Genomic DNA, 17,069 nt, shown 5'->3' with positions numbered 1-17,069 from the left:
TTTTCCATGTTCGTCGCTGCTATGGGGAAGAAACCACCCTGTTAATACGAAATCTTCTCTATTAAGCTGTTTTTAAGTTACAGAATGGAAAAGGTTTTATTTAACTTCTGTGGTCGTGATGTAACTCTCTGGCAGGGAAGCTGGTATATTTGTAGCTCAGCTGGGCCTGGAGCTGCAAGAGCTAATGATTGTCTCAATTTCAGGTAAAGTGCAGTTCTAAGGGCATTTTCAGCCTTCACTTCTTCCTCCCCTCCCTTTTAAGAGATCTCAAAAACAAGCCTTTAATTTTCAGCACGATCTTTTCTTGTGACCTTTAGAACATATCAAGGGTTAGCTTAAGAGTAAAGCGACACTAGTTAACAGGGTTCCTGAACTGAATTTTGGGGGCTTATCCTCACAGGATTATTATCTCACTGAGGCACCTGTGACAGGGAAGATGTCACCATTGTCCCACAGATGTCTATCCACAAGACTTCACAATATTGTCTAATAATTGTAACAGCTAATGACAACTGTGAGTGAAAAGCCTTTTTCACTTCTATACTATGGCAAGGAGTATTTTTAGGTCAAAGACCTAGGAAATATCTGAAGATCAAAACTACATAGCTTATGATACATATTCTTCTATGCTTCTCTTGCTGCAGAAAAATAAATGTGGTTTTGATTTCTGCAGTCTCAGATGTCAGGAGATAATGTTCCTTGAAAAACGAGCTGCCACTGTGATGCTTCTGTAGAAGATTTGACTGGGATTGTTGCAGAGGTACAGAAAGGCTGTATCACAGCATATCTTTTTCATCACTAAAATATTTAATCAGTACCTGAAGTCCAAGTTTTAGAGCTGCTTCCCAAGCAGAAGCAATTGCTAGTCCTGCCTCTTGGGAAACAATAGTAACATATTCTTTAAATAAAACTTGGGAATCCCATCAATCTAAGAACCCCTCACTGGGATTTAACAGACTGAGGTGTGCTTGGAAATCTCATTGAAACACAACAGCTGAACTTCCAATATATCGTAAAACAAATCAAAAGCACTGAGCGAAGTGAACTGACTGCTTTTCATATAGTGTATTTCAAATACACTAAATATTACCAGAATAACTCCTCCATGGGAAAGAGCTTTAGATTGGTAGTGGATTTTCCTCCTTAATACCTGTAATTCCAGATTTGTTTTGTGACATATTACACAATTCCTGTCTCCTGACCTCTACTCTTTCTCCTTTTTGGAGCTAAAATGGTTTTGAAGTCTCCAGTGTTTCCTAAAATGCTACAACGTAAAAGTGCTATAGGAGAATGGGTGGACTGCACAGGGAGTATCTCTCATAGGAAGGTATTTCACAATGCTGGGGAAGACGAGCTGAATGCAACTTGTAAACTCTGGTGTCAAAACACAAAGTTGTTATTCCAGGCTTTTGCTCATGTTTGTTTATGCACTTTTAATTCTTTGTCTCTTTCCAGCTGAGGATCTTAGAGTTTTGTAAATACTGATGAATTAAGCCTCAGTTTAGGAAATGGGAAAGTACAGTAATTCCCATTCTACAGAAGAGAAACTGAAATGTATTTGAAAATTGAGATCCCAAAGTTGTTACACAGACACTCACTGTAAAATGAAAGCAAAAGAAATCTTCATTATATTTTTTACTCAAACACTAATTTTTTAACATTAAACTCGTCCGATCTCACTGTGTACTAGATGATTACATTCCTACAAGACAGGAGTAGGAGTGTGGGGAAAAAGGTCTGCTGAGCAAACTGAGAACAAGGTAATCCTCAGAGAGGGATCCAGAAAAACAGAAAGGTAGATGAAGAGCTCAAACTCCACCAGCCAAGGAATCTTCTAGCTGGCCATGACCTGTTTGAGATACCTACCTCTGCAATAAACATTGCAACATTCAACTACTGAAGGAGTCTCTAATTAAGTAAGTACACGGTTCAAGAAAAATAAGAGATTTCTTGACTTAAATTAAGCATATTGATATTTACTTTAGAAAAAAAATAATTTGAACCATCTTTTCTGTGTATAAATATTTATTTTCTCCTTTACATGGATAAAGCAATGCTCTATTCATACTTCATTCTCTCAAGAGGTTAAGCATAAAGGAGGATAAGTCAGGGAGAAAGCAGTGAGCACAGACCAAGAAATTGAAGTCCATGACAAAATGTTCTGACAGTCAGCTTGGAAATGCTCAGGATCTAACTGGCTCTTCCCTTTTCTTCTGATAACTAGAACCATTCTCTGGGCTTTTGTAGTTCCTTGTCTCTTTTAGCAATCCTGTCCTCCTTGAGTAGGGAAGGGAGCTGTTGTACCAAGGGATTTGTGTATTAGGATGCTGTAAGAATGAGTTACTGTCCCAGGCTGAATTTTTGTCTTTGGACAGAACAGACAGAAGAACATTTCATTTTTCAAAGCATTTGGTCATGTTCGGGAGGTAGGAATTTCACTAGTGATATTGTGCAATGAAAGGTGATACTGGAAGTTCTGGTTTCTCTTTATTAGTCTTCAACACTTCCAGTGGGAAATTGAGGGAATTCAGTGTGAACTGAAACCCTCAGGATGGTTCAAAAGTACTTACTGGAATCATGATTTTGTGATTGGGCAATAATTGCAGGTGGATATCTTCATACTAAGATAGTATAGTACAAGCCCTGTTGCTTCTCTCAGCCTTGTTTCTCCCAGATGTCCATAAACCATCTTTTTCCTGTTGACACCCATCCTATCCTTCTCTATTCTGCAGTTATTGACAGGTGTAATGTACAATCTAACTATATTTTACATTTATCCCAATGAGTACGGATGTAATTTGGTTACTTACTGCGAAAGAATTACGTATGTTTATGACAGTGTAAAAATGCAAGTGTCAATTTATTGCTGATGTTATCAGTGTAACATGATGTTATGCAAAGAAAATGCTAGAGCATACAAAAAGGTATAATGTAAATAGTATTTTCCTCACCATTTGAACAGGTTGACTTACCCTCCTTTATGCTGCCTAATGATCCATGACATGTAAGCGCTGTGCCTTTAGATCCAGTCTATATTGAAACAGTCTAGTTTAGCAGTATCAGCAAAAGCCTGTAATTATACAGATACAATAAATTGCCATTAAATTCCTTTTTTTTTTGGTGTGTGTGGTGGGTGTTAGTGACTTTAGATGATGCATCTAAGAATCAGGCCAGCTTGCATCCACTTCAGGTTAGACCTGCAGACAGTCCCGTGTAAATTCACAATATCTAGGTATCTATCTTTATTAATTGATCCTAGAGGTACAGAGGGCAGGAGGGTCCTGAGAAGTACTGAGAGGAACTGTGAAAGATTCCACATAAAGTCTAAAGAAGCCTTCGGGTGGTCAAGTTTTGCCCAAGATTCAGGCCAAAGGAGTCAGTTAAAGTTTGCTACATCACCTGGAGACATGGAGAGTTAGACCTCTATACAGTTCAAAATGTAGATCCTCAGGCATCCAAACCCAAAAGGCACCTAAATTCTGTAGGTATTTATGTATCTCTGTTTCCAGCTGTAAAAACCCCTGACAGGTTGTGTCTCTGCCAAGACGAATGCATGCAGTGTTCTGAGACAGTACTTCTTGACAGTACTTCCGGCACCTGGGCCGGAACAATCCTCGCTATCAATACAGACTGGGGGATGAGGTGTTAGAAAGCAGCCCTGAGGAAAGGGACTTGGGGGTGCTGACAGATGAAAAGCTGGACATGAGCAGGCAATGTGCACTTGCAGCCCAGAAGGCCAATCGCATCCTGGGCTGCATCAAGAGATGTGTTGCCAGCAGATCCAGAGAAGTGATTTTGCCACTTTACACTGCTCTGGTGAGACCTCACCTGGAGTACTGTGTGCAGGTCTGGAGCCCTCAATATAAGAAGGACATGGACCTGATAGAGAGGGTCCAGAGGAGGGCCACTAAAATGATCAGGGGGTTGGAGCACCTGTGCTACGAGGACAGGCTGAGGGAGCTGGGGTTGTTCAGCCTGGAGAAGAGGAGGCTCCGGGGAGACCTAATAGCAGCCTTCCAGTACCTGAGGGGGGCCTACAGGAAGGCTGGAGACAGTCTGTTTACAAAGGCCGGCAATGACAGAACAAGGGGTAATGGCTTTAAACTGGAGAAAAGCAGATTTAGATTAGACATTAGGAATAAGTTCTTTACCATGAGGGTGGTGGAGCAATGGAATAGGTTGCCAAGGGAGGTGGTTGAGGCCCCTTCCCTGGAGACATTCAAGGTAAGGCTCGATGAGGCCCTGAGCAAACTGGTCTAGTTGGAGGTGTCCCCACTGACTGCAGGGGGGGTTGGACTAGATGACCTTTGAAGGTCCCTTCCGGCCCAGATGATTCTATGATTCTATGATTCTATGATTTTATGATTTTTCCCCATTGGGAAATTAATCTTCATTTTAGCTCTGCTTCCAGAAACAGTATACGTCAGAGCAATCGTGTATATTTCTACTTATTTTTGTGTGCAATTACACATTTAACCTTCTGCTAAGACATTGTACATGTGCAGTTGCCTTTTTCCAATCCAGTTAATGTGCAAAGTAGTGCTGGTGTTACGATACTGAAAATATTTTCAGTTCTAGTGGTATTAATAACTCCACAATGTAAGAAAGTGACCAAAACCTGTTTGCCAAAAGCAAAGAAAGCTGTCAGAAGCAGGAAACGTTGAGTATCCCTTTAATTCAAACAACACAACTCTAAAATAAAGATATGCTTAAGAACCTGAAGCTTTTAGTTGTTGTGTGATTGTCTTCATTGCCTGGAAAAATAGCTGTTATATGACTTCTTGAGAGAATTTGCTAAAGCTGGTTATGCAAACACTTGAATCAGACTCAAACTCATGCAATTTACTGGATTTGTTGATTAAGGCTGTAACGTTTGCACAGATTACTTTACTTTCAGTTTGATGGATGTGTTTCTGCTGAGGTAGACCTGACCTCATACCAAGTCTTTTGAAAGCAAACAGATGCTTGTTACTTGCTAAAATTTTAAAGGCTCTGTTTCTACGAGATGCTACCAGCCAGTTTGTCAAAGAAAAGGCAATAACAATATTGTTCTTGCACATTTTTCTTACATTTATCTTAAGATAAAAAATATTTATCCTATTTTTCCTGCACTGACACATTGTTATAAAATCTCATAAAGCATAATTGTGTGAATATAGTCTTTCATGTCATTTTTGTACTACGCTGTATTATATTTCTAGAATTAGAGTTTCACAGCTATTAATATTTGGTCTCTAAATTCCCCTGAAATACCAAGATAATGCTCTCATGAGGTTAGCATCTTGAACTCTTGCCAATATACGAGAAAGATGGTTTAGGAGGTTAAGTGAGTGACTAAGCAAGTGGTGTCTCCCCCCTGAGCCAATACAGAACTCAAAGCCCCAGCCCGCTGTCAGTAGTTTCCATGTCATTTACAGCAATTATCTTCTGAACGATATACAGCACCACGGCTATGAGAGTTTGCAAGCTTTCAGAGAGGAAGAGTGCTAGTTATTAGTATTATCATCATCTTACCCATGATTACAGTTTGGTAATAATATCTGGTCTCAAAATTTCCCAGATATGGCAAAGACATAGGAGATTTTAAATGTTTTTTACTAACTATTCTGGAGCACTGCTGTGTTTCACCCCAGGGAGGGAGTGTGTGAAACAATCCTTGTCTGTGGCCTTTAGAGTATTTTCTGATGAAAGGTCTAATAGATACGTAGAAGATACTATTAATCCAGCAGTGCTTCTGCAAAACCACAGAGATGAGTTTGAACTTTAACGAGTGAATTGCTGCGAACTGAGTGCATTTTGCTTCTATTGTCTTCATTAGAGCCATAAGAAAAGATGAAAACTCTATCTCCCTTTACTATTAGTCAGCCAAAAGGCACTTGGGCTATGCTTCGCTGAACTCAATACCCTCTGGGCCACATACTGGCTACTCCTATTCATTGTTTTTGGAGGGATTAGAGCAGACTGCATCAGTAGTTCATCAGATAAAGCCTTTGCCTGAAATCCTGCTGTTTATTTCAGTTCAAATGCCTGGCCACAGACCTCTCTAGGGAACAGTTTAGTTTCCTCAGATGTATGACTACCGAATGCAACTATTGCCCTTGGGAAAACATTTAATATATTTCTTGCTCTATTTGGTAAAGTATCAAATGAGCACATCTGATACCTTCCTGAGGAAAACTCTTCTCCCAAACTCCACTGTGATTCTGCCAACACTCCCCCAACCAAAAAAAAAAAAAGGAAAAAAAAAGACAAATTTGTGCAGATTAAAAAGTGCTGAGTAACACTACAGACAGGGTATGTTACTGACTCACCTGCTGTGAGTTTAGAACCAGCCTCCAGATTCAGTGGCAAATCAATTTTATCAATTGGTAATGCTTTAAGACAAAAGAATCCAGCAGTACGATGGTTAAGGAGGGAACAGAACTCCTCCTTATGTGTATTTTTCAACAAATACACACTGACTTTTGAAACTGGCACTGACAGCAGGTCAGCGAAGGGAAGGGAAGGAAGGGAAATTAGAAGGGAAATTATTTCTACCTGTACAGGTGTAACTGAAGACCTAACTTTAGGTAGTTTGTAAGCATTTCTTATTGAAGACGAACCACAAAAGTAAAAAAAGGGCAAGCCTGATGCAGTTGTAGGCCCTGTAGAGAGACTTCCAGTGCGGGCCATGAAAAGTTCCCAGTAAACCGAGAGACATTCCACCACTAGAAACATTTCTGGGACAGGATGGGTTGTGGAGTAACAGAAATACATGGGTAATATTTTGGACTTTGGTATATTCACTGTTGATACTGAGATGCCAAGTAGTGGTGAGGAAGGGCAGGGTTGCAGAGATAGCTCTTACCTTTTATTTTAAATAAAATCAGCATAAGGCAACAACTGTTCTTCTGGGCCAGAATTATGGGATAATAAAGCACTGTGTAGACAGAATATCCTGTCCACAAAGGTGGAGTAAGGTCTTCTACTGTGCTTAACCATAAAGGGATTTCCCAGCAAAAGGGAATCTCCAGCTTCCATCTCAGGCACAAACAGCCAGCAAAAAACTCCCCTTGGCTTCATGGGTTCAGCTGACGCTGCAGAACTGTCCGCAAAGCACTACAGCAAGGGAGAAGAAAGTTTCCTTCAGAGGGTGAAGCCTATTGGGATTACTTGCAGAAATGAGCTAATGCAATTTAATAACTCTAATGCTGGATATATACAAACATAGAGGAGGGCCTGAATGATAAAATGGTTATGGTGCTTTTGACTAAAAGGAGGGATTTTCTTTCTTTGAAAGAACAAGGTTAGAAATCAGAGAAAATCTGCCTTCCTTTCCTCAGAACACAAAACAATGAAAAACTAAGGGGGATTTATCCTATAAATACTTAAGACTTGTATCATTAAGAGCTGACGTGTCTTTATGGAAAATAAGAACACCCTTAGAAGGTTTTTTTTTTTTCTTCAACCTCTATTTTTCCTGCAATGCTGGTAGAAGACATAGGCTTTCTGATATAAGGAACTTTATACCACAATAAGTCATGTTGTCTAATATTGGAAATGTCACACTACTGCTAGCTCTACACCTACATGATATGGAAGCTGTACCCCTTTAGGATACTGGCACAATTAAAATAGTACAACTTTGTGCAGTTTCTGCTAATAGCAATCCACTTCATAAAGGCTAAATCTAGGTAAACCAACCACTCCATCTCCATTAAGTTTTCTCCATTTCTAATGCATCTTGTATTAACAAACATTGCTGATGTGTGGGTGTTTCAAGATGCTCAAAGACTGAGAAAGAGCTCTGTGTAACTTCAGGGAAAAGGGTAAAGAGTTTGGTAATTCAAAACAACTCACTTAGGCAGCAAAGAGCATGGGAAGGCTCCTTACCACTGAGCTGGATTGCAAAAGGCTACAGCAAGTAACATGAAATAAAAATGTGGAAAAGAACCACAAAGGAGATGTAAGAAGAAGGGCGTGGGGGTTATACACACCATGGAAGGCATCCCACCAAAATGCAAGGTGAAGCTAACCACACTTGCAACAACAACGAGGACCAGTACAAGAAAGAGCAAGTCCTTTTATGCAACTGAAAGAGAAATGAGGTCACTGAGTTCATTGAGTTTATCTTACTCCACCACTAGATGTTTGCACTCGTGCACTGTTTTCACTTTTATTTACATAAGAAAGGTCTACAGTAAGTTACTCTTGGCAACATGCTCACACCACAAATCTTGCCCGAGCATGTGGGAGAAAAAGATTTATTTTCAAAGCCTTCAAGTCATCAAATTCTTACGAAATCCGCTCCTTTTCTGTTGAAGGAAATTACATTGGCTCGGACCTAACATGTATTATTCAGTTAATCCACCCACAGAAATAACCATGGTTTAGACTATATCCTTTCATAGTACGATCTTTAAGAGGAGAGAAGATAGCTGACTTAGGGAAGAGTAGGAGAATGGCCAGAGAGATGAGAGTTTGTTCTCTGAGAAAAAAGAGAGACTTAGAATTAGGATGATATTTTTATATAAGTCAATAAAAACATAGTTCCCCGGGGAGTACTTTTGTGATTAATTTTCTCCCTCAGTGGGAAACAAGTCGAAATTATGCACCAAAATAAAATGTAACAGTCAGCCTGAGGGCCACTCAAAATATTTTCTATTCTGTTTTTTCTACTAGTTTGTAACAGGAGTTTTGAAATGAGCAGTCATTCTGAACTGAAAAAAAAAACCCAGAAGTTTTTCATTCAGTAAATATCCATTATAGAATATTTTGATAGTTCTGAAAGTTTTTTCCCTCATTTTCAAGCTAGAAACCTGCTGCAATCTTTCCCAGAAGCACTTGTCACTTTCTTACGTTTATTCAACAAAAAGCAGTTACTGAAAGAGAGCTCCCAAACCAGCTCTACTATGAAATGAAGCTGAGCTTTGTTGGTGTAAACTCCGTCTCCATAAGTAATAAAGCAGGAACCCAATCTTTTCATTCTTGTAGGCAGTAGGGCCACTATACTGTTTCCATCTTTAATGGACAAAGTCAAGGCTGAGAGAGAACGATGTTAGTATACGTGCTAAGACTTGTATGGAGCATGCCATATTTCAGCTCTTCCTAATAAGCCTAATTGCAGGAAATTAATAGGAAACTCTTAAAATATAGACCCGTTCTTCTGTTGGGTGTTGTCTTCTATTGTTCTCCAAAGATCCACTTTTGAATGGACTTTTATAAGCTGTTGTGGAGCAAGGATTCTCTTGCAGCTGCAGGACTGGATTCTCCCTCAGCAACAAGGGGTTCTAACCAAAGCCCACACTGGCGCTATGGTCCACGGATTCTTCCTCTGTTTTTCATTAAAATAGTCATTAGATAACATGAGTTATTTAAGGTTCATGTGTTAGGAGGGGGGTGGGAGACGTGAATTTGGATGCCATCAGACAGCAGGGAAATGTACATCAGTCTCCCATATCATGAATAAGTGTTTGAAGAACAAGACCATCGCGTGCAATCAGGGTATTTGGCTTTTGAAACCATAGCTTGAGAAAGAAAGGTTATAAATTTTGCCTTCAGGAAATGGTTTTGATCTTTGGACTCCAAACCAGTTGGGAGTCGATTCTCAGCAGCTCTGAGAAAAGGTTCAGCAGTTTTGGCTGCCTGGGACTGAACGTGCTGACCCTTGACAGCCCCTTGGTCACAGCACTGTCTGGTTCTCTTTCTGGACATCCAAACTCTCCCCAGACACTGCTCAGTGAGCTGCAGACTCCAACCCAGCTTTCCAAATTCCTTTCCAAAGCCAGACACTTTACAAGCACATCCAGGGCCTTGGACTCTCCGTACCCAGGTACTTTCTTTGGGTCTAGTGACTTTCAACCACAGCTCACAGGAGAGCATAGCATAAAGATGAATCACAGCAAAACACCTGAAGATATTTTCAAACACCTTTCTGAATCTTACACTACAGGCTTGTTGCCATCCCCACCTGACACTGGCAAAACAGTGTATCGCTCGGCAATCTTTGTAGCTGAGGTGTATTTAAATTTTTGAAAGCTCGCAGGTACCGGAGATGCTGATCATTCCTCAAGACGGTCTTGGCAGACCCAAGCAGGAGCTGATCATGGAGTTTCAGGGAGTCTCAGCCACTGTTGCCAGTGGCAGTGGCAAGACCAGCCTCCGCCAGCACGAATGCCTTCAGAGACCCTGTCCCTTCCCCCCGTGGCACTGAACATCCATCCATCCATCCATCCATCCATCCATCCATCCACCCACCCACCCACCCACGTGTGCCCGTCCACCACCGCCCCAGGCTTTTGGATCACGGGCCTCGTACCCACCGCTCTCGCCGCAGCTGGGAAACGTTACCATGACCTGGTTTGCTTTTAAATTTTGTTTTGTAGCTGTGAGGAGCTAAATAAACTTAAGCACATGGAGGCAATTATGCAACATAAATGCCATAAAATCCTGGTTCTGTTTAGAAGCTGTCAACCAGCCCTTTGAGAAAAAAATATTTATTTATGCTTAAAAAGTCCCTCCGCAATGATTTGAACTCGAAGGCCTCTTCCACCTCCGTTCCCGAAAGGCGGCTGCCGAGGGCTGGGGACAGCTCGGCAGAGTCCCTGGCCCCGGGCCTCAGGCTGGGCCCGGCCCGGCCGTCCCCCGCTGCCCGCTCCGGGGCCGCCCTCCCTCAGGAGCCGTCCCGTACCCTCGCTCTGCTGCCGCCGCGCCGGGCCGCACCCAGCCGGGCTCCCCCTGGCCTTGTGGCAGCAGCACCGAGCGGGAGCGAAGCCGGAGCCGAGGCCGAGGCCGAAGCCGAAGCCGAAGCCGAAGCCGAGGCGCCGAAGCCCCGAGGCCCCGGCGCCCCCCGGCGGCCGCGCTGTCGAACGGCAGCCACAGTCTTCCCCTTCGGCAGGCGGCGGGGGGGAGACGGGTCTCTTCCCCTTTAAACGGGACGTACCAAGGGCTTCGGGGGTGGTTCGGGGGTTCCTGTGTACTCTGTGGCGCCTTCGAGCAGCCCGGCGGCTTGGAGGCGGTGGCGAGCGGGGGAAGCCCCGAGCCCTGTACGGTCGCCGCCGTCGGGCGCTTTCCTCTCCTTTTTCCCTGCCCTCAGCTCCCCCTCTGTGGGGAGGGCGGATAGTTCAGTCCCACCAACATGGCCGCCACCATGAAGAAAGCGGTGAGTGTGGCAGGAGCGTACGGTGGGGTGTTTTAGCTCTTACGGAGGCCTCTTCCTCCGCCGTGGCTTCCCCGCGGGGAGGGCGCAGCTCCTCCGCCGCTTTCCTGGGCGGGTGGGCCGGGCCCTCCGGCCGTTGGGGGCCGCCGTCCGTCGGTGTTGGAGCGGCGCGGCCATGTCGCCTCAGCGCTGCTTCCCGTCACCTGCCAGACCTGAGGTGCCTCCCTGAGCGCCCGCCCCCCCCTTCACACAGTCGCCCGGGCGGCAGCCCTCTGCGGGGCCGGAGGAGGAGGGTCCCTTTCCCAAGGACCCCTTTCCTTAGGCCGCTGCGGGTCAGGCCGGTTTCGGGTTAGGCCCGGCCGAAAATACCCCCCCCGCTTGTCGGTGGATTAAGGTCCTGGCGTTGTTCTCTTGGCTCTATCGAAGTCGCTTATCGAACGTGCAAGTGCGGGTTTGGTTATGCTGCCGTTACGTGTTCGTCTCAGTGGCCAGTCCGGCCCAAAACACAGCAGTTGTAAACTGACAGAAGCTCTTTGTGGCCGCACAAACTGCCTGTAAGGGAGGACACCCAATCCCTGTCCACCTCCCCAGGCTGCTCAGGGACATTCCGACATGGTTCAGTGAGTTTAAAATCTGTAGCACAGCACAGCTAACCAATTACTACAAAATGATGTTGCTGACAGATTACACCAACCTGTTAGGCTGTACCATGCAGTGATCTTGAAGCAGAGGTGTCTGTTTCAATGCTGCTGTCAAGGAAACAACCTTTGGCGCTGGGATGCTGTGGATAGCTCGTTTTAATTGGGTGTTACCAGAGCCTCTGCCCAGCTAAATGTGGGTATTGCTGATATCCTTAAGGAGATGTTGTAAGGAATCAAGTGTATAAGCAGAATGTAGTGGCTGTAAGACTATTTTTCAGATGTTTTGTAGGAGTAATCTTGTACTGAGATTCAAGTTGATGTAAGAAACGAAGTCTTCATTTTGACCTCTCCTTGCAGGCTGCAGAAGATGTCAATGTAACTTTTGAAGATCAACAGAAAATTAACAAGTTTGCACGAAATACTAGCAGGATCACAGAGCTGAAAGAAGAAATAGAAGTAAAAAAGGTATATTTGCTTCAAATATCATGTATTCTTCATTCCCCTGAATTAATTTTTAACTGTAACACAGGAAATAGGGTCTGTGCATTACTGTGTACTTACTTAGGTTCTAATATGGGATTTCTGATTCTTTGAAAATAGCCAGAGAACATTAAAGTGGAGAAAGAAGTAATGAGAAATAAAAGCCAACAGTATGTTTCTGCATGCAGTTCTTAGAACTACTTAGTTGTCATATATGAAGCGTTGTCTATATATAAGGTCTGTTTGTAGTGTTCTTAAAATTTCCTGCCTGAGATTGTTCATATTTATTTTTTCTTGAACCGGTAAGGCAGTTGTTTGTTACGTTCTTCTTTCAATGTGTTGACAGAGATTGTCATTATGAGCGCAGAGGTTTTCTTTCGCTAGGCTGCAGAGGATACATCATTCTAATTTTCTTTTTTAATATTAACTCACTGTCCTTCAACATGTCATAACATTTCCAAAGAAGTTTTACTGAGTTTTTAAAAAATGCTAGTAGTGTCAAAAAATGCTCTCTGTAATTAGTTTGTCTGACATATATTGTAAAAATATTGCCTTTTTATGTTGATGTTCCATTGATGGCTTAAGGTGCTGGGACTCTAAGCAATCCTGCTTTTGCAATAAAGTAATTAACATTTGCCATCTCATTAATTTTTTTCTGTTCTCTCACTAAATTTAAAAGTTCCTATGTAAAGCCATATAAGACATTAGTGAAATATAAATCTGCTGTATTTCCCTTGTCTAGACAATTAGTTATCCTATTAATGATAGATAATGAGTATTGACTGGAAATTTCTCCTGGTACAGCTTCATTGAATTTAATACCAATGCTAAATTACATCTCTGGAACTGTTCTATTAAACATGTTGATATCATGCTGGTAGGTAGGATTTTTGCCCGAAATGTGGACTCACAGAGTTCATTATTCTGAAAGCAAGACAATGTATCCATTGAAATAATTTACCTAGTACAAAGTGACCACCTTTGTTATGTCTTGATAAATAGAAACAACTTCAGAATTTGGAAGATGCTTGTGATGACATTATGATGCTTGATGATGGTGATTCACTTCTGATACCCTACCAAATTGGAGATGTCTTCATTAGTCATTCGCAAGAAGAGACGCAAGAGATGCTGGAGGAGGCAAAGGTTTGTCTGGGCAAAAAGGAGCTCCTTTACTGTAATAAATGGCTGTTGTAGTGTGATGAGCGTTGGAATCAGTTAATCTCTTCCTCCTATGAACCTTTTACTTTCTAAAGTTCATGTTTGATTTATGATTTGAGGAAGGGGACGTGCGTGCACAGTAATTCCTAACTGGGATGTCAGTGTACAAAGTCATGGCCCCGTAATAAGTCTTAGAGCCTGACATGGCAAAAAGTTGGCAGAGGTACCTCTTTATTGTTTATATGTTGCTGACAAACATGACTCTGTTTTACATAACTAGTTGGTTTTTTTTTTTTCTTTTTCAGAAAAGTTTACAAGAAGAAATTGAAGCGTTAGAATCCCGAGTGGAATCAATTCAGAGGGTGTTATCTGACCTGAAAGTTCAGCTCTATGCAAAGTTTGGAAATAACATAAATCTTGAGGCTGAGGACAGTTAAAGGTGTTCTAAATATACCATACAACTTTTCCGTGATTTATTAAATGTTTTGATAACATTGTTCCCATCACGTTTTAAAAAAAAAAACAACTCTTTTTTTTTTTTTTTTTTTTTTTTTAACTTTCCTGTCTTGGGTTCCATCTATTTAATGAGAACTTTCTTATTTTGGTTATTGCAATTATTTATTTGTTCAGGAAAGCATTAGCTTCATACTGTTGGTAAAGCATCAAGATTGGAATATTTGCGTTATTAAAGTAATAAAGTCAGGCACATATTTGTAGTTTCCTTGGTCTTGTTTTCCACTCATTAAAATGCTATAAGTATAAAAACAATAGAAATGGAGAATATTTGATTTGCACTGTAATGGCTGTTTTTGATAAAAGTTTCTCTGTAACATGTAGGGCATGATTTAACTATAATGCTATTTTTAGCTGCTTTTAGCAGCCCTCCTGGAAATACTAAATCTATACTTTGTCTTTCACTCTTAGCTCAGATAGCATAAACGCTGTTAGCTCAGTGCACAACGTGGCAACAAGTTGACAGGGGAGAAAGGAAAGGAGGGCTCTGTAAAGCTCACGTTGGTATTGAAGAAAAGCTTTTGGAGTCACAGTCATATTCAGTCATTTACTGCTTTGTATTTGGGAATCACAAAAGATGCTGTAAGTCAGAATGGTGAGTCTTAACTTCTGATTTTCCTGAACAATCATTTTCTAAATCCAGATACATACATCAAGTTAATATCAGAATTGTTCGTAGATGTTGTCGCAATGTCAGCATTAATCCCTGGAACTATGCCTCCATTGCTACGTGGAGTTGAATGTAATTTTTAAATGTCTTAATTTGCTGACTCCCTACATCCTTAATTTGCTGGACATCCTTACATCCTATAAATCTGCTTTTGGACTTTTGCCTGCTTTGATTAATGTATTGTTCCATGGAAATACCTGCTCATTATGACTTTGTTTTTAAAAAATTAAGTCTAAGTATGCTTAAATCATCTTTTTAAGCTATTTTCCAAAACAGGGTGGACAGAGAATTCATTTGGCCAAATATTAATCTATGGTCATTGTTCTTAATATAAATAATCAGAGTAGGAGATGAGTATATTCTTATAAAGTGATTAATACCTACCTATTGTGTCAGTTGTATAGCACCTCTTCTTCAAACAGTGGGAATGTGGAGGAAAAAAACCCCACTTGGTTTCTCTGTTACTGAAGTAGTTTAACAAGGCGGTGATAATTGAACTTGGTCTTCAGTACACCTGAGCAGGATCTCACCAGTGCATTGTTATTTATGAATGCAACATTGTAACTTACATAGTTGTTTATGTAAGTTTATTAACATTGTATATTATGTTTAGCATAGCCATAAGAGAAGACTGTCTTGGATAGTGAAGATCCAATACCTCAACACAAGCACTTACACCTACAGTGTAGATCAGCTGATGGCTGCAAGTCTCAAAAGCTGTGCTAATGTTCTCTCTAGCCCTGGCATTTCCCAAGTTTCTTTTCTGTAGAATTCCAATGGATTGTATGCTTCTGCTGCTAGACATGTGTGCAAATACCCTGGCTGTACCTGTAGAGATTTTAAGCTTTGCTTTCTAACTGGTTGTGGTTTTAATTCAAGTCTATGTTTTGGGAAAGAGTTCAGGTTTTTCCTTACTTTCTGAGTGAATACTTCAGCTACTCTTAGGTAAAATGTGGATATGGTAGCCATGGCAACTCTGCTGCTCTATCTGCCAGTCAGTGCTTGTAGCAAATCAAGTGTGTTGGGCCTTCAAGGAGATAGAGGTGTTCCTCTACATAATTTCTGAACCCTCCGTTCATTTTTCTGTGTTAGTTAAGTGTTTGGCACCAAACTACTTAGAACAGTTCTGGATTGACCAACTGTTGTTTTAAGCACTAAGGGTGCTTGTGGCCAGTTATTTGAGAGCAGGTGATATGAGTGTTGTGGACTTAGGTGACTCAGCTTTGCTTATCCTGCTTTATTAGATACAGCTCTTAGTCCGAAACTGTCTTTCGGGACAGTGCAGTTTGAGAGCTAAATAATGCAAGGCTACAGACGTAGGAGGTGCCGGTATCTTGATGCTTTTTCTAAACAGCCAAAAACTTCATTTGGTATGTGAAAATAAACCATCCAATGCACTTGTCTTTATAATTATATACAAAAAAAAAAAGTGTAAAAGACTTTTTCCAGGTGAAAACTGAGCTAATGGTCGAGTTTCACCCATAATGAGAAGCATCCAGCAGATGGCATCAAAGAGCCGGGAAACCTGTTTTATCGTAAGCCCATGCCAAGGCTGTGAGCACCAGCGCTGATTTTAGTAAAGTGAAACTGTGGTGCAGTGATCACATTCTCATTAAATGGTTGGTAACGCTTTAAAAGTCACTCCGAAGTGACTGCTGTGCCAGCTCTGCTTTTCTGAGCATATTCACAGCTGTGCAGACTGCAGGTATTTAAAATGATTGTGATTTGCAGATAGGCCATAGTATGGATATGACTTCATTATGGAAAAGAAAAAGGCAGGTAGTAAGGTTTAACTGTGATTCCAGTGGCAGTTGTAAAGCCGATGAGGACCTTGGTTCAGTAAAGGACCAAAGGGAGAATGCTGGCAAGGTGTGGAGAGCTTGCATTATCCCTGCTGTTCTTTGGTGTCCTAGAATTGGAACTGTCCATATATACAGCCCTGGTGTTTAGGGAGAAGAAGGCTGTTAGAGTGTTCCTGTGAATGCCAAAGGTCTTTCCTCTCTGGTTGTTTGGGGTTTGCTTTGTGACCCCATCCCCTTTTTTTTCTTTCTTTTTTTCTGGTTATCATGGTGTTGGCGTATTTCAGGCCATTTCACTAGGCCTTCCTGCACTACTAGAGTTTAGGTTTTTATGTATGATGTGTCTTTCCTGTTTCCTTAGTTCTTACTACAAATTGTGTGTTTGTGCAGCCTTGAAAATATAGGTGCCTTTTTGCACATGTAATGTCCAGTTTCCTTGTATGGTTTGCACAGTTGTGTTTGCAAGTCAGGCAAGTAATTATCCAACAAGCTTTTTCAGACTAGTCTCTATTTTTGTAGTTTACATAATTACTGGCCCAGGCTATCATTTGATATTTTTATATGCGTAAAATAGAACATGCAGCAAACTCTTTTTTTGTTCTTAAGTTGTCATTGTAGAAGTCGATTTGCAGATCATCCATCAGTTGCTTGAACGTATTTAACAGAGT

The 17,069-nt window shown here is 41.5% G+C and overlaps 1 protein-coding gene across 1 annotated transcript; it reads left to right on the top strand.

The window, feature by feature from the left end:
• Window positions 1-11,113: 11,113 nt before the first annotated feature.
• PFDN4 (prefoldin subunit 4) lies at window positions 11,114-16,020 on the top strand. The gene is made up of 4 exons (XM_074157359.1): window positions 11,114-11,140; window positions 12,136-12,243; window positions 13,261-13,404; window positions 13,725-16,020. Exons 1-4 carry the CDS (start codon window positions 11,117-11,119, stop codon window positions 13,854-13,856), a joined length of 408 nt encoding a protein of 135 aa, XP_074013460.1. The 5' UTR covers window positions 11,114-11,116; the 3' UTR covers window positions 13,857-16,020.
• The last annotated feature ends 1,049 nt before the right edge of the window (window positions 16,021-17,069 follow it).

Source organism: Numenius arquata, chromosome 12 (assembly GCF_964106895.1).
Source record: "Numenius arquata chromosome 12, bNumArq3.hap1.1, whole genome shotgun sequence".
NCBI lineage: Eukaryota > Metazoa > Chordata > Aves > Charadriiformes > Scolopacidae > Numenius > Numenius arquata.
The sequence above is the reverse complement of the archived record's forward strand: the minus strand, read 5'-3'. Positions and strand labels throughout refer to the sequence as shown.